Source organism: Solanum pennellii, chromosome 6 (assembly GCF_001406875.1).
Source record: "Solanum pennellii chromosome 6, SPENNV200".
Lineage (NCBI taxonomy): Eukaryota > Viridiplantae > Streptophyta > Magnoliopsida > Solanales > Solanaceae > Solanum > Solanum pennellii.
In genome coordinates this window covers 49,409,387-49,426,075 of record NC_028642.1, presented here as the reverse complement: position 1 = coordinate 49,426,075, position 16,689 = coordinate 49,409,387, and the positions used below count along the sequence as shown (strand labels likewise).

The 16,689-nt window shown below is 34.3% G+C and overlaps 3 protein-coding genes and 1 non-coding gene across 10 annotated transcripts; 2 read left to right on the top strand and 2 right to left on the bottom strand.

Annotated features, from left to right (window-relative positions):
* Window positions 1-357: 357 nt before the first annotated feature.
* Window positions 358-4,171, top strand: LOC107023736. 5 transcript variants are annotated; one of them, XM_015224520.2, is made up of 4 exons: window positions 358-500; window positions 3,237-3,322; window positions 3,457-3,630; window positions 3,823-4,171. In XM_015224520.2, the coding sequence occupies exons 2-4, from the start codon at window positions 3,257-3,259 to the stop codon at window positions 4,003-4,005; spliced, it is 423 nt and encodes a 140-aa protein (XP_015080006.1). In that variant the 5' UTR covers window positions 358-500; window positions 3,237-3,256; the 3' UTR covers window positions 4,006-4,171. The 5 variants fall into 5 exon arrangements, with proteins under 5 accessions (XP_015080006.1, XP_027773631.1, XP_015080008.1 ...); XM_027917830.1 differs by having other exon boundaries at window positions 365-500; window positions 3,214-3,322; XM_015224522.2 differs by having other exon boundaries at window positions 367-500; window positions 3,240-3,322.
* Window positions 4,172-4,215: 44 nt separating this feature from the next.
* On the bottom strand, window positions 4,216-7,186 carry LOC107023734 (2-(3-amino-3-carboxypropyl)histidine synthase subunit 1). Of its 3 annotated transcripts, none has more exons than XM_027917828.1 (2): window positions 5,597-7,186; window positions 4,216-4,315 (listed from the first exon to the last, which is right to left on the bottom strand). In XM_027917828.1, the coding sequence occupies exon 1, from the start codon at window positions 7,096-7,098 to the stop codon at window positions 5,656-5,658; it is 1,443 nt and encodes a 480-aa protein (XP_027773629.1). In that variant the 5' UTR covers window positions 7,099-7,186; the 3' UTR covers window positions 4,216-4,315; window positions 5,597-5,655. The 3 variants fall into 3 exon arrangements, with proteins under 3 accessions (XP_027773629.1, XP_015080002.1, XP_015080001.1); XM_015224516.2 differs by lacking the exon at window positions 4,216-4,315 and adding an exon at window positions 4,424-4,953; XM_015224515.2 differs by lacking the exon at window positions 4,216-4,315 and adding an exon at window positions 4,424-4,830.
* Window positions 7,187-7,804: 618 nt separating this feature from the next.
* LOC107021260 (phosphomevalonate kinase, peroxisomal-like) lies at window positions 7,805-15,603 on the bottom strand. The gene is made up of 11 exons (XM_015221883.2): window positions 15,444-15,603; window positions 14,508-14,570; window positions 14,271-14,421; window positions 14,017-14,114; window positions 13,744-13,853; window positions 13,573-13,625; window positions 12,575-12,961; window positions 10,501-10,605; window positions 9,636-9,863; window positions 8,454-8,576; window positions 7,805-8,343 (listed from the first exon to the last, which is right to left on the bottom strand). Exons 2-11 carry the CDS (start codon window positions 14,513-14,515, stop codon window positions 8,077-8,079), a joined length of 1,530 nt encoding a protein of 509 aa, XP_015077369.1. The 5' UTR covers window positions 14,516-14,570; window positions 15,444-15,603; the 3' UTR covers window positions 7,805-8,076.
* LOC114077691 lies at window positions 11,639-11,764 on the top strand. The gene has a single exon (XR_003579064.1). It is a non-coding gene; the product is annotated as a U6atac minor spliceosomal RNA (small nuclear RNA).
* Window positions 15,604-16,689: the final 1,086 nt, after the last annotated feature.

Sequence of the window (16,689 nt, the reverse complement as noted above, 5' to 3'; positions counted from 1 at the left end):
CCCCCCCCCCCCCCATATTTTTTTAAAAACTTATTCTTAAAAAATATTTTTCAATTTTAAAGATTCATTTTCTTTTCAGCCCCACACTCGAAAATGTAGGTTTTCTTATTGAATGAATCTTATCCCAAGCAAATTTGATTTAATCACACTAAGGGCTCAAAAAGTTAGGAAAAAACAACTTTTTAATAAAAAATATGTCGATTTTCAATGTAGTGTCTGTATCCATTTTGAGATATTGACTAATTCTGCTTCACACAAAATTATTACAGAGAATTACTTCATATTGTAATTTTTTTAATTCTAAAAAATTTAAACTTGAGATAATAATGAAGGGACTCTATTTATCCAATCACAACTCTCCATAGTAAGATATATATCACTTAGCAAAGATATGACTTGATCTTCTCCCTTTCTCTTTTGTTTATTTTTCTAAAGTTCTTACTTGAATGAAAGAAATATTAAAGCATTAGTTCATTTAGCTGGATTATTCTCAGAGACAGGTTTGTTACTTGATAATTCACATTAATTCCTAGTAATAGACTTGTAATTTTTCTTCTATGCTACTTGGTTTAGCTCAATTACTTTAGGTGTACCCAACTTAGGCAACTTTTCTACTCTATTAATTAGGAGATTAAATGAATCGTAAATATTTTTTCGAATCTATATTAAGTGAATAGTAAGGGTATGACATATTTTTATGAAAAATATTTGAAGGCATAAATTAAAAGTTATTTTTCATTATTACCTTTATGATTATTCTCAATTTTTTCTCTAAAGTGGCTAAGAACCTCATTAAATGAAGGGTAAATATGAAATAAAATGTCTCAACAATCCTCGTAGACTTTAAATAATTCAATTATTTTAATCATGAAAAGGATCTCAATAATTTGTTTAATATAGACCAGAGGGAGTACTTCTGTTATTGCCAAATAAAATTGTTCATAAGGTTTGGAAAAAAAAATGTTTAGTATCTATTTCAATCTTGGCTTGATTTAGAGTACAAATGTTAAATCATTAACTAATGTTTGGTTTGATTTAAGATATAAATTCTTCAAAGTTTTGAAATAAAATTTGCATATTTAATAAATATAGAAAAGTACAACCACCACGGCGCCATCCTCCCTTCTCCTATCCTCTTTTTCTATTCCCTTTCAGATTACTTGAATTGTTTGAAATATTTTTTTATTTTTTAAATTAACTTTATTGTTCAATTTTTAAGATTATTTTTTAAATGTTCTTTTAATTTTACCCTTCATCAGTTAATATTAAAATTAATTATTAATTAATTGTTTAGATGTATTAACTATAAGTTTGACAATAATTAATAAGAATAAAAATTGAAAATATACCTAATTTATGACTTAATTTTCTTTTTTTAAAAGATGTGAAATACCTTAACAATTCAATTAATTTGAAACAAAGAAGTTCTTCCTTTAACTCCGAAAATTATAGGGCACCAAATTTTTTATCTATGAACCCCCAATTAGTGGTAAATGAATATATAGTTAATATCAAATCAAGTACTTAAAAAGATGTTGTATGCTAACCCATCGTCATGATGCAAAGGAGGAAGATGGGTTTTCCATCCAATGGAAGGATATGGGCGGTAAAATTATTAACAATAGCATAATATAATGAAGGATAAAACTAATCGTTACGTAAAAATTGAGGGATAATTTTGACTGTTCTCTTATCACATTTTTTTAAAAAAACTAGGGAAAAGAGTCTGATATACCCCTCAATTTTGTCATTTGGAGCTGATATACCCCTCATTATAAAAGTGGCTCATATATGCCCTTACCGTTATACAAACGGCTCACATATATTCCTGCCGTTACAAAATGGCTCACATATACCCTTCATTTAACGGAAGTTAAAAAATTAGTTTTAAATTTATTTTTGTTACTTCTAATTTTTTTTAAAAAAATATTTAGGGGTATATATGATTCTTCTATCAAAGTTCAAGGTATATTTTAATTTTTTTCATGCATAAATTATTTTTTGACCTCTTTTATTATAATTATTTGAGTTTCTTATTCTTATTTTGTTTTTTTCTTTCATTCCTTAGTTTAAAGAAAAAAATTAAAACTATTTTTTTTTTGTGTATTGTAATTTAATTTCGTATTCGAAGAAAAAATTTGGTCATCTACAATAAGTTTTACAAAAATATTAGTGAAACATAAATAAATTTGATTATCAAAATAATAATTATAAATTAGTCATTGAAACAAAAAAAAGTCGAAAAAAGTATGTTTGACGAGGATTAAATTTACTCATATGAGATTATATTTTTTAGCAAAAAAAATAAAAATTTAGATTAAAATTATTATTTTTTCATTTCCATTAGAGGAAAAGGGTATATGTGAACCATTTGTTTATAAATAGGGATATATATGAGTCACTTTCACAACAAGGAGTATATCAATTCTAAATAACAAAATTAAAGAGTATATCAGATCATTTTTCCAAAAAACTATATAGAAGAGACGGTTGCTGGCAGAGAAACTAAATGGACCCAGATGAGCAGAGAGAGAGACAAGGATGGAAGAAATAGTAGTAATAAAGATTGCGTATCTAACAGAGAAAAGTGTACCCACGTAAACATGACACTTCATCTAAGTTCCTACCATCTTTCTCTCTTTTCTCATTTTAATTTGTTTTAAAACCATATGACAATTTTTAAGTTTGAACTTAAATGTCTAATTAAAACAATGCGTAAAGCTAAAGGAGAAATAATTAATGATTCTTAAACCAAAACTTTTTACTCCCTCTGTTTGGAATTGCTTGTCATGTTGCGTTTATCGAAAGTTAATTTGACTAATTCTCAAAGATAAATTAGTTCACATTAATTCGATATTCTAAACAAAAAAAATTAGATTTTCTAAAACTATATGAGAAAGTACTATAAATTACAATTTTTTACATATTAATATGATAAAAAAATACATCTTAAAATGTTAGTCAAAATTTTTATAGTTTGACTCTAAAAATAAAAATCATGACAAACAATACCGAACGGAGAGAATACTTATATTCATTTCTTTTCAACTCCCAAAAGTAAGTAGTATTATTGACTCGCCGAATCCACACAAAACCCGACTACCCAAGCTAACTTGTTACGTGCCTGTGTTTTCTTTCTTTTCTGGATTACAAATATTGATAGATTTGTACATATAAATTTATGTTTTGTATTAAAAGCATAGATGAATTTAGTTGAACTTCACATGTGAAAAAAGAAGAAGATCAAGAGGCAAATATGGTGGGCATTTTTTCGAGATTTTCTGTGAGCAGAGCTGGCCATCGTCGGACTCAAAGTGCACTTGTAAGTTGCATCTCTGTTTTTTCGTTTTGACTTTCAAGTCTCAACTGAAAGTTAGAAAGCCGTTTAGAACTTGTTTACTAAGCGCGCCGCAAAGATTTAGTAATCGGAACTTTTATGATGTAATTTGATTGCAGGATGAAAGGGAAGTGTTTCCCCCAAATTCAGAGGCTACTATAGACATGGCTTCCTCTGGGACGCCTCATGGTGTTGAATTTGCAGTTGAGTTCAAGCCAGTTAAACACCCCTCTGAGCCTCTCCATATTGATAGACCAATTCAATGTCCCTTTCCAGAGCCTTCAGTACTAAATGTAAGGTCTTCTACTCCCCCTATATGTCTCTGAAGTAGTCATGTGAGTATGTCTAAATACTCGTCTCTAGAGGTGAATTCAAGATTTAAAGTTAATAGTTTCAAGACTGATTTTTTTTTCTTTTGAAGTCTCCCAGCTCCTTCATTGTACTTATTAGGACTAACTGGAATTTGTATAATTCTCGACTTACAGGAGGGAAGAATATGGAAGGAGAGAGGGTCTTCTGCGCGAATTAGAAGGCCTGAAGGAAGAGCTACCGACTCTATGGCAACTCAAACAATACCTGGAACTCCCATGAATCGGGCTATTCTTCCATCAATGAGTGCACCTGAACATAGTTTGCTTAAATTGTTGGAGGAATCTGGGATTTGTTGATGGATTGCTCCACTTCGTCTGTCAAGATACTACAAGAAACATGATGGTATTTATTGTGTATGTAAAAATTCAAACACAGTTGCATGTAAATTTCTATAATAATGTTATAAAGATTTCCTTTCTATTGTAGACAATACTATGTTTTATGTTAATGTTGTATCTTATACATCATTATGGATTGATTCTATAATACAACTCAAAAAATGTATGGTCCAAATACTTTTCCGTTTTCACTATTCAATTCTTCTTAGCTGTGCTTGGTGCAAAAATCTTGGAGAATTATCTATATATTCTTCATGGATTTATATTCCTCCAACAAAATTACCAAGGACCTAAGTATGGTTGTATGTTTAATTATGACCAAAAATAAAATACGGGATGTTAGCTAATGAGTTGATACTCAAAACATAACTAGAAGTAAAGAAACAACACAACTATTCGTTCATTGAATAAGTATGATATATAGTACACCCTCTCAAAAGATAAACAAATTAACAGAATCATCTTTATTGAATAAGTATGATATATAGTACACCCTCTCAAAAGATAAACAAATTAACAGAATCATCTTTCATCAAACCTTAAGAGTTTAACAATGACGCTAAGACAAAAAGAGCGAGCAATTTTGAAAAATATCTAAGCAAGATACCACATGCATTACATTTGCGAACTTTCCAGCCTTCCCTTTAATAGCACCTCAGTGAATACCCAGATTTATTTGAAAATCCTTTTCTAGGACTGAATAAATCACGGCCGTGGTCAAAAGGTAGCAGGTGGTTTCTCCATAGTTTTACAGCCTTAGCATCACCCTTTTTCCATTCCACCCTAACAACAAGCATATAACATGGATGATAAGAAACAGAGAAGCCCAGTTTCTTATGCCATCAACCTTTTAAGAGACATAATATACCATCACTCAGCAGACCTCTATATCTCGCATCTCTTAACCTATGTGATGCAAGGAAGTTACAACAATAGGAATGTAGAAAGAAATGAAAGAAGAAGAATATACATATATGAAATGCAACCGGATCCCTCACATTCTAGGACGAGTCTATCACGAAGACGGATTACTTTGTCACCATAATGATTCACTAGATCTAAGCTTCCCCAGAAAGCCCACTGTATTTTACCTATTAAATATCTTAACAAAGTGGCAGACTGTTCTTCAAAAAAATATAAAAATATACCGTTTCTGCTGGAACTGAGGAATAAATTTGGACAGCTGGGCTTGCACCTAAATTGTTGGAGTTGGTCGATAAAGGGATGCATGAAGTGAAATAGCAAGATACAAAATTGCAACTCTCTCCTGGGGTTGATCAATAGATAGACTGCATGACGCAAAGGAGCACGATATATGCTTTTTTTTAAAACTTTGTTATTGTCTCGCATAATTAGAGTTTTGACACCAAGATACATAGATATAACTCACATAAGGATAGGAAAATAACACCACTAAAGTAAGGGTTAAAGATAAATTCCAAACAAGTCCTGTAAAACAAATAAATACAGGAACTATTCATAAAAAAATTTACGGGCATGGAGACTTGAGCTAAAAGGCCTCAACAGAAAATACGAGGGAGGTACTCACTCCAGAAGTGTAAACTCCATTTACGATGGCAGTAATATTTCCAGCTGGAACAAGTTAGCTCAGCTATTAGATTTGATGGCATTGGCACCATTACAAGATTGACTATTTCTTTGTGAAAGTCTAGCAGGCTTCTTGGAGTAGCAAGAATTCCACTCCCCACCATCCTGAGCATAATAATCCATCGGATAATCTACTTGTGTCTCTTCCTTCACTTCCTCACCACCCTTATCACAAGCACCACAAGACTCATTCTTTGAACACTTCATACCTTCATCACAACATATATCTGAATTCTTTGATGTCGTCCTCTCCCACCATCCAGACAAATCACCCAATGCAATCTCCGCCTCAAATGGTGTTAGCAAAGGCTTTTTAAATGCATCTCCCCAATCAATTGACAACCTCGGACAAGCAATCTGAATCCAGGCATCCACTGCATCCTCAAACAATGCAATCCTCGTAGGAGATATCTCCGACATCAATACAACTGTCCAAGTCATCCCCTTTTCCGACATTTTCTTCTCTAACCTATCCAATATCCTTGGATTTCCTTGCCTACCTAATGTCCCAAGCACTATCCCCCAATTCTTCGCCCCCCTGGCTTTTTCAATCGCTCTCTTCCTCTCCTCCTTCATTCCCTTATGATCATACTCCTCCACAAACAACTTCCCTATAAACGGATCATATCTATAAGTCTTTATCCCCGGATTCGCTATCATAAATGCCTCCAAATGAAACCTACCGTCAGCCACAAATACCAAAACCACATTCTCTCCATCAGAAAACCTGTTCTTAACACTCGGGGCAGTACAGCCGAGTACCTCCCCAGCCGATAACGGTTTAGCTTGAGGAATCAAAATACTAAACCCCAATTTTTCAAGTTCGGGCTTAACCGCCCGAATTGCAGAAGCAAATTGAATTGTTCCAGCCATAATGATATTGTCATACGTATCGGAATTATAAAAATTGAGTTTGAGTTCATTCAACAACCTGTGAACATCGATTGAGATTTCGACGAATATATAGAGGCATGGGATAGTGGTGGAATCAATAGGCACGAGGCAGCTATGGCCGAAATGAATGAGGAGATCAGCGGAAAGCGCTCCCGCCGAGAGGTCGTCAACGCAACACGCGCCGAAAGTCACGTCGCCAAGGATGAAACAGTGAGTGGCTGAAGTGAATGTGGAGAGTATATCGGAGATGATGAGTGAGTACATGAGGAGACCCTCAGGGAACTGCAGGGCCACGCGCTTCGCACCTGAAGTTCGCACTCGCCATACACACTTATGGATTTCGAAGTTGTAGTTTTGAGGTAAAAGTGATATGGCGGCGTTGAGTGCTGCATCGTTTAGGATGGAGTCTGGTATTTGGTTCTTCACGAACCTCTTCGGACGTGGCCGGGTTGACTGCTGCAGTGGCTGCTGATCTCCGGCGTCAACTGCGGTCGTCGCCGCCGCCGGAGTAGGGTTCAGTGGGAGAAGGTCGCCGTGTTCTTTCTCCATAGTTTGTAAACTGGCGGTGTAGAGTGTAGATGTAATGGAGAGAGACTGAATTTTGTATAAATACTGTGATTAAAGGCTAATTAGGGATCTCTAATATCCAAACACCTCTTTCCATTTGTTTTTTACTTTTACTTTGTAGTCCAATAAAGAATATATCAATAACTTGATTATTCATATATTTATTTTAATATCATCTTTAATTTGTAAATAGAATAAACGTTATTGATATATTAATTTTATACGAGAAATTTAACTAATGAGTAATTTCTGAATAAATTTTTTTAATAATAGCAATACATTTAGTATCAATTAAGCGAAATTATCAATTTTAATGATACCAATAGTTTAATACAGTATATCTATACTGATTTGGCATCTGTTTTAAAAAATCAAATTTCTTCTTAAATGATTTTTAGATTGGATTTTGAGTCCAAAGTTCTTGCTATTTGTTTGTCGTAATTTCAAATGTGACAATGGAACGATAAACCATGCAATAAGACCCACACGGGAACAATTGAGGAATTCTTGTGTCGATAGAAAGAACACAAGTATCCGCTGAGATAATCGATGTATATGTAAACTGACATGGACACCATCGTTATAAAACGAAAAATACAGCAAGCTATGTGAAGAACTAAAGTTTGTTTCTTGGTGGGTAATGCTTGGGGGGTGGGATCAATTAGAGAATGGACATGAAACTCCAAACTTAATCCAAGTATAAGAGCTAGACTCACCATTGGAATGAAGCTAACATTTTTATTCCACAAACAATACAGAGTTCTGAAGTAAAACGGACCTAATTCTAACAAGATCAGAGTTTTGGGTAAAAATACAACAGGCTCTCATTAGGTGCTTATTGATGAAAGTGATTCTGACGTTACAATTCAGAGCTCTAATATATATCCTTTTTGTGTTGTAAAATCTGATGTCGTAGTCATAATATATCCATTGGATATAATATCCTATACATGCAGGTCATTATTGAAGTTGGATTGAAGAAACAGCTGCAGTAATTTCCTTTGCTCGAGGATCATGCTCTTCCAAAGATACACCGCGGGGATCTTCCGTAACTAGCATTGCAAGAACATTGAGTGAACTCCAAGTTTTTGTCACATTTTTGCTTGAAGCCCCCAAAGTGACAGCAAAGACTGCATCAAAACCACCAGCACCGGGAACACCAGCCAACAGAACCCCCTCCATACTCATCGTTGTATCCAGAAGGTGAGTTTGTGATTCAGGTTCTATCTGTGAAATTAACACATGGTGAAGGATGGTTTTAAAAAATGGGAGAAGACAGCAATGCAGCTGATTCTTAAGAGCTTTTGATTTTAAGTACATGGTAGCGACAAACTTACCGGAATTCCTGCAGCCTCTCCCATTTTGCGCATATAATACCTGATTCCAAGCATCGCATCTCGGGCTCCTAATAACTCTTTAACAATATCTGCTTGACTTGGTTCATTTGCTCTCTCAAGCCACTATTCATGGTGAAAACCAGAAAAAACTTAAGTTCTAGAAGAAAATTTCATAAACTGTGGAAGGAATATTACATCATCCAATCAAAAAGTAATGATGCTCGATTTGAAGACAGAAATATTTGCAAGGAGGTACTTGGATTGTCTAAATAGTTGATCACGAAAAAGTCATTCAGACATGCAGGAGAAAAGAATTGAATGACCTTTTTTAGATTGCCGGTGCCTTGCCTCCAAAACGTGATGGTATTAAAAAATAACAAGGATTTTTGATTGTGTTGAGACAACATAATGGAAGCTTCTCTAAGAAAAATGGTTGTTGGTTCCAGCTAATGGTTGCAACAAGCAATTTGAAGGACTCGAAGGAGGAGGATTAAGACTCCCAACAGAAAGAGGGCTTAAAGATTCACTGGATGCAAGTTCAGAGGAAGGGGGCTCTACTGCCTCAGAAAGACTTGCCAGTCTATTATAGTGGAACTAGAAGGTCATCTTTCGCTCCTTATTGATATGATGCAAGCAGCAAATAAAGTTCAAAATCAAAAGTAGAATGGAAAGTATTGAGAAGAGGGTATCTTTTGTAATTTGTTTTTACAGAGGGAATAAATCCTTTATTCTACATATGTTAGCCTGCACTTGCAGTATGTTTTGTGTTAATTGTTTCCATTAGCTCTTAAGTAATGCATTTTTCAGCTATTACGGCTGTAGTTTCAGGTGGTTTTTAGTGAGAATGACTAATCAAGAAGGTAGTCAACCCCAAGCAACTTGGGATTGAGGGTGTAATGATTGTTGTATGACTTATCAAGAAGGTGAAAGTAACCATTGCTATCGCTCGGAATCAACTCAGTAAAGTTAAGCCAATTTTCAGCACTTCAAACACCCATGGATACTTAGCAGAGTAAGCCTTTCCAGAACAAGTTAGAAGCCAAGTGTATCAAGGATAATTATACCTACCATTAAGCATAAAATGAAGCAAAAAACTTCTGTACTAAGTACGATAGTTCGCAAAATTTCTACATAATACTAGATCTTAAACATCCTTTCCAATTTTGACCAAAAGAATTTTACCTTTTCTGCTGAAAGCAGGCTGCAGGCGTTGATGAGACTTTCATAAACATTGTAGTTCCTTTCTGCCAATTTACACAAGGTATTAAGGTGCATTTCCAACGCAGAGTTTCCTTCAGACAACTTTTTCCATGTTTCAAGAGAGTTGTGAGGATCAGACTTCTGCCATTTCTTAACAGCACCAACCATAGATGGGGTAGAAGATCCTCCACTGCCCGGTTCTCCAAGTAACTGCAAGATGCTTAGCAATCAATTTCAGCAACTTAAAGGAAGAAACACTGTGCACCACAGACAATTTACATGGTAATTAATAAGTCAAATTTTATAGCAGTAGACTGTAGTAGTGAGCCTCAACAGAGCAAGAAAGAATCCATAATAATGGGCCAGCACAAGGTCAAAAATTTTAGACAGGATACTTAAATGTTAATGTTTGTATAGACATGCCAACGAATCCCAAAGTAGGCTAGCAAATGCATGATAAACTGCATGAGTGACCCTCCAACTAAGATTAATTACCCATCACAGCTGAAGAAATCACTTAATCTTAACACAGCAATATTTATGTTTTAACCCTCGCACCACAAAGAGTGACTATATTTGACAACAATATTTACCAGTTGGGGTGTGAAACTTGTTTTTGGTTCACTATGACTGCATGATAATCAATCTTATGTCCAGTCAACAATGAGCTTGGAGGTCAAAAAAGGATGTGAAGATTTATAATTAGAAGAAGAGTTATAAAAAAGATATGATTATCAGGTAAATCAAATTTCTTTTATTATCCAGCTTACTAAAAGTCGATAAGAATTTCAACACAGTTATACAGACAATGTTGAACAGAATATGGAACATAATTTATCAGACTCACGAGAGTCATCAATGGAGGCAATGAAAACTTGGTCCTCTCATGGTCCCACTTGGCTTTCAGGACATCATAAATGACTTCTGTTAGTGGTGTTGCCATACCTGCATTCTGCAAATCCAAAATAATCAACAAGTCAGAGCTATTTGGAAGATTCAACAAAATTAAGATGCAAAATCTGCAGTATCTCTCAACTCCACCACATAATATTATCTTTTCACTATTAAAACTCTTTCTTTACATTATGTATTCCTGTATGGTAACCTACATCTACCCCACCCAAACCTCCCAGGAGTCAACAGAGGCCTTTCCCCACTTTGCTCTTTCAGGAACTCAAAACCCACTATCGAGGTTGGATGTGGAGGGTGCCATCAACTTGAGCCACCCCATCTTGTCAAGTTTTCCTTCAAATTAAAGCAAACTACTGATAAGATAAGGCATCACATGTCCAACAGGTTTCGCATGGCATGGGAAAGAGGTCATGCCATCATTCCTTAACTTAAGTAGAGGAGAGTTCAAATAAACAACCAACAGAAGGAAAACCTTGCTCCAGACCTTTGTTAAGCCCACCAGAGACATCGTTCTTGCCATGGAATGAAACCAAAAAGGTAGTATCTCACCTGAAATGACAAGCATCTCTGTTGGAGTTGCTGACAAAAGTACTGATTCACATGGATGACTTTAATCAAAGTAGTTTGGCACATAGAAAGCAAAGGCTCACTTATCATAGAACTGCCACTCACCCAATATTACCTTTAGACTGGACACAAATGATTAACCAATTAGGCACTTCTCCATCCCATATTAGTTGATCATTATACCAACAATAGTTGGCTCATATTAGTTGTCTACCTTTGACCTTACTAAATCAAGAAAGCATTGTTTAAAATTTTTCTATATATAACCCTTGTAATTAATTCTTTTTGGAAGTATTCACATTTGTTTGTAAAATTCCCAAGAAAATTTTTAAGGGGTAAATAGTAAAATTATCTTCTATTTATAATTTCTTAAGTACCGTGCAAAAAGAAATGTGATCAATATATGGGACGGAGAGAGTACCTTGTAAGACAGAATTTGAAACTCCGCAGTTTTGATTAGAGGTGGTTCTAGCATGACTGCTTTGTCTAAAAACTACTACAAAGTAGTGTTAGTAGAAAGGAGAGATGGTTGGCATTTCCACCGACAGGGATGGGAACAGCCTTTAGGCTTCACCTGTTACCACACATCCGGTTAAGGCTTCCCACTTCAGTGGATCTTTCCCTAATTCTTTTCTCATAAAAAAAACTACTAGAAATAGGTCGATTGAATTTCTGGCAATTTGCTTCACGTATACAAGTGACCAACATTCTGAAGAGCAGAAACTATCTTAGTTGCAGCTTCCCTTGTTACCCTTTTTGTTCTGTAATTCAAGAAAATAAGCATAAAGATTTATATTTCTGGGAGCATATAGAGCCTCAAGCAACAAAGCTAGAGTTTAGACTTCGCACCAATGTCAATAGTCTAAAGCAAGTTTTATCAGGCCGCTGAGCTAAAGGCCCAGAGGAACCTAAATGGTTATTCCGAACTTACTTCCAACGTAGTTACTTAGCCATGAAGGTGGTACCACTTCTTCTGGATTCATGCCTAGCCCAACAGAAATTTTTCCGCCTTACTGTCTTTATTTGTGCTATCACTAACCCGAGCAGCGTCATTCTATCGAGTTAACAATAAACAGGAGAATAGCACCTTGTGGTGCCAGAAACAGCCTATTAACGATGTGATTTATATATTTTCTAGAAGTTGCCTCAATTTGGAAAGAGTATCAACTTTAAATAACACTTTTCAGGACAAAAGCTATTTAAGTTCTGGTGTGGACTTGCCATGAGAGACGAAGTCTTTGGCAGATTCAAAACTAAAGAGTAGTAACCTAGGCCCATTGTTTTCATTTTTCCTGTTGCTCTCTTACACTCAACAGTCAACGCTAAATTAGAGAAGGTCATCTCTTCTATCTTTTTCTTTTCTTTTGAGAATGGTAACATCTTTTCTTCTATCATTACCATGACTCTGAATTGATTAGACAAATTGGGAAGACAAGAAAGACCTGAGCAGAGGAAAGCACTTCAGGTGAAAACCGCACATAACGTTGGCTGCCGAAAACTGCAGAACTAACATCAAATCCGCTGCCAACTTTACCCTGAGCAATGCAGTGGGCAGTTTGAGCTATCACGTGAACAATATCAAGATCACTATCATCTTTCCTTCCGTGTGATTGATCCTCCGAGAAAGAGGAGAGACTAACAACACCAAGATAATGAAGCAAAGCAGCAACCACAGCTGTTGTCATAGCTGCTGATGACCCCAATCCAGTTTTTGCAACTTCAGGCTTCTGATTTTCTCCAATTGAATCATCTGCATTAAAGGTGATTGATGTAAAAGGTGGAAGGGAAGCCAATGATTCAGGTGTAAGAGGGAGTCCACGCGCTTCGATCTACAAGACATATTTAACAGATTAATGTCAAAAATCTTACAACAAAAATAAAATAAAGTAATAAAAGCCTATAGTCATGTCTTTTATTACGTGTATCTTGTGCAACTGAGGCTTCACCAAAGAAATTTGAACTTACTTAGTCATGAAACTATGAAAAAAAGGATGCATCCAAGTTGATCGGTCCCAGCCGTATAAAATCCTATAAGAAGACCACTACTATTTCTTGTCCTATGCTCATACATAAAGTAGAGTGGTATCAACCAAATTAAATGTTCTAATTTGACTCTGGTATGAAATGCATGTGACTTCAAACATAAAGATTTACGTAATCAATCTGTTCTTATGTAACTCAAACCATCATCATAGCACTTCTTCTTAGTTTTGACGCGTCTGTCATTTTAAACATAAAATTTTTTTGGTCACACATTATTAGCTTTTGTCAATTTAACATAAAAATTCAACTTAGATTACTTAATTCGTACTGAGTCATCTATGTAGCAACTTTTTCTTTAAAACCATCCAAGCAATTCAGCAAAGCTAAGACATAGATCTATAAACTGCAAGTCATATTGGAAATATTCTAATATAAGTAAGCTGCAAAGGAGGACCACCTGATTCCGATACGAATAGAACTCATTGCATCCCAAGATTGTTATATCAAGACCTGCATGACTAATAATGTTGAGATTTTTTTTTGTTTTCAAATGAGGAAATTAAATCAATCTTCAATAAAGGACTTAATCTTCAGGAAAGAAAGGCAAACGTAAACAGTCAGATGCTACCTTTCAGAAGTAGTTTCTGTAACATATCCTTCTTATCTTTGTCAAATGTTGCATGGGCTGCTGCTATGGCATATTCCACTGCATATTCTACAAAGGGGTTTCTTGATTCACTGAGATAAAACGAACATAGTAGTTATTACATTTCTAGACACTTATATCTTCTAATAAGGAAACAGACTGAATCATTTAATTATCTAATATGCTTATTCCTTTAATAACAAATATCATTGATTCAGAAAGAAAATAACGAAATAGTTTCATTACACTACTTGCCTTGAAGAGACGCTCTGAAGTTTTAAATTCTTAAGAGACAATTTGTACATAGTTTCTCTGGCCATCTGAGGAGAAGTCAACTTAACATCTGCCCAAGCCTAAAAGAGTACAAGAAAGACACGGGTAGTTGTACTTTGCAAAGGGAAAAGATGGAAAGCTAATACAAAAGTGTTTCTTAAGAAGAGAAAAAGGAAATAATTAAACTGACTTCTGATCAAATGATTATCCAGTTTAGTGCGGAAAATATCACTCACCCATGCCCAACTTTCAGGTATAATTTCCTCGTGAAGTGGCTTCACAATAGCATAAAAACGAGCATTTGTACTCAGTACAATACCAGCATTTGGCCTCTCCAAAACAAGATAACCTCCAGTCATCAGAACCTTTCCAGGAGCAGAGGCCACACTATTTAACCATAAATAGTAATTGCAATCAGACAGAAGTTTATGTACAAATGAACACGTTCAAAGATCGAGTAAGCACACACTTACACAGCCATTTCTTTATAATTCTCTCTTGGATGAGTAGAGCAACTTTTACTTGACAGAGATCAACTGCAGTTCAAAATTACAAAATCATAAAAAAAGATTGCACCCTTAATATTTGACTGTGAAGAAGAAAATAGAAAAGAAAAAACTCAAGTATGATAGCAATCATTCATTTTACAGCTCAATCCAACACAAAGTGGTGATCGACTAAAGGAATCCTTTGAAACAATTTCACTCTATGCATGCCCAATTAATTCCAGGACTAAACAACTTAAGTACGATACGAAATCAACGAAAATGGAGATCCTTGATTTGATTTCACCTAATATGAAAGCATATTGAAACCAATGCTTAAATCATTTAAAGCATACTTTCACTAAAATCATGAAAGAAGCAATACAAGAAACTGAACTTTCCTGCCTACAAAATCATCGGGCCGGCACATGCCTTCAGTTTCAAACCCAATATGCTTAGTATGGTACTAACTTCACATCAATTTTTGGCAAACATATATATACACACACCTACCAACTTAATGTCAAATGATATTAGAGGAAAAAGATCAAATCTTTCACAATTTACAATGTCAAAAAATGAACTCAGTAGCTCTCACTTCAGCATTATACAATTCCATATGAATAAACTGGATTAAATTAAAATTGACAAGAAGATCAATAAGTATTGGTGATCTCAAAGATAAACTCAGTGAAGAAATATCAGAAAACAACAAAGGCATCTGCCACCTAACCTAACCAAAGAATGCAAGAATAACTTTTCTTCACTAAAAATAGAAGATGAAATCACAAATTTACAATATCAAAAAATGAATTTGAAAGAAGTCCCATATCAGCAAATTGGATCGATAAAGGAGATCAATATTGTTATGACAAAGATAAAGTCATTTCAACAAGATGATATAAGTAGAAGAAAAAAACGTACATTTGAAGAACTGCAGGGATTTGAAGAGGAGGAGGAAGAGGACTATGGCGGCAACAACGATGTCAAGCAGCAGTCCAGTTTTGACATTATATTAGTGTTCAAAGTTGCTTCACTGCTATTTTTGCCCCACTATGAAAAGCTACGCAGCACGCATCAACCCAAACTCGAAGTCGAGATTTTTTTATTAATATAATATTTAGATAAATTGTATTTATTTATTAATTTTATATAATATTTTATATTATTAATTTTAAAGATAAATTTATAAAAAAAGTAAGTTACGTGCTAGAATAATTATTAAAAGTTAATAATAAAAAATTATTAAATAATTTATAAAAATAAATAACAACACCATCACACATTATTCTTAAACTAACACACTATAAAAACCTATAATGAGTATCCAAACTAGCTGTTAGAAAAATGCATATTGATGTGATTAAAATTATGTCTCTTTGTTTTGCTCTCAATTCATTTTAAAAAAACATGTTTTGTTGAATTCTGTTAAGTATTATTTATAATATTCTTTTTATACAAATTAATCATAGAGAAATAATAGATGTAACTTCAATAGGTATAAAGTCACGTTGTTCATGGTAAATTCTAGCACTATGACAAAAAAATGGCTATCCCCCTTCTTCTTTTTTCTAATAAATCAAATATAAGTTTTACCTTTAAATAAGTACAAATTAACATGTTATTGGAATTTGGATGTATTGACAAAGAGAATAGTAGTATTTTATAAGTGAACTGCCAGCTCTGAACTTAAACATGAGAGGCTGCCTATATAACACATACATTTTCTCCAAAACAACCTCCCACCCACAAAAAGTATATATTTTTATTTTTTTAAAAAATAAAGTTAGAGTTTATCTCTTGAAATAATTGAGGGATTTTGTTATGATCACATTGTTTTTTAAGAAATAGAATTGTATTGACAAGATTGACACTATTTTGTGCGCAGCACTCCAACTTACAGAGTTGGTCACTCTAGGTGGACTCTAGGTCCAACAGATTCGATCAAACACAGTAAATTTAATTTGTATATTATCTATTCATTTTGGTGGATGCATATCGCAGGCAAAGAAGTCGATATGGTTGAATATTAAGAGGACAAATATCAGATTTACCAAAAAACTAAAGAGGTACCAATGTGGTTCCATCGACTCCCCTCATAATCTTTTTATCTTTGGTTTAACTATTAAAATACTTTAAAATCCAACTATAGTCAAAGATAGCGTCCCCC

Coding starts and splice junctions, on each gene's coding strand:
- LOC107023736 (XM_015224520.2), top strand. CDS start 3,257: ATGGTGGGCATTTTTTCGAGATTTTCTGTGAGCAGAGCTGGCCATCGT. Junction 3,323..3,456: donor GTCGGACTCAAAGTGCACTT/GTAAGTTGCATC, acceptor ATTTGATTGCAG/GATGAAAGGGAAGTGTTTCC. Junction 3,631..3,822: donor CAGAGCCTTCAGTACTAAAT/GTAAGGTCTTCT, acceptor CTCGACTTACAG/GAGGGAAGAATATGGAAGGA.
- LOC107023734 (XM_027917828.1), bottom strand. CDS start 7,098: ATGGAGAAAGAACACGGCGACCTTCTCCCACTGAACCCTACTCCGGCG.
- LOC107021260 (XM_015221883.2), bottom strand. Junction 14,115..14,270: donor TACCTGAAAGTTGGGCATGG/GTGAGTGATATT, acceptor GTACTCTTTTAG/GCTTGGGCAGATGTTAAGTT. Junction 9,864..10,500: donor TGCCTCCATTGATGACTCTC/GTGAGTCTGATA, acceptor AGCATCTTGCAG/TTACTTGGAGAACCGGGCAG.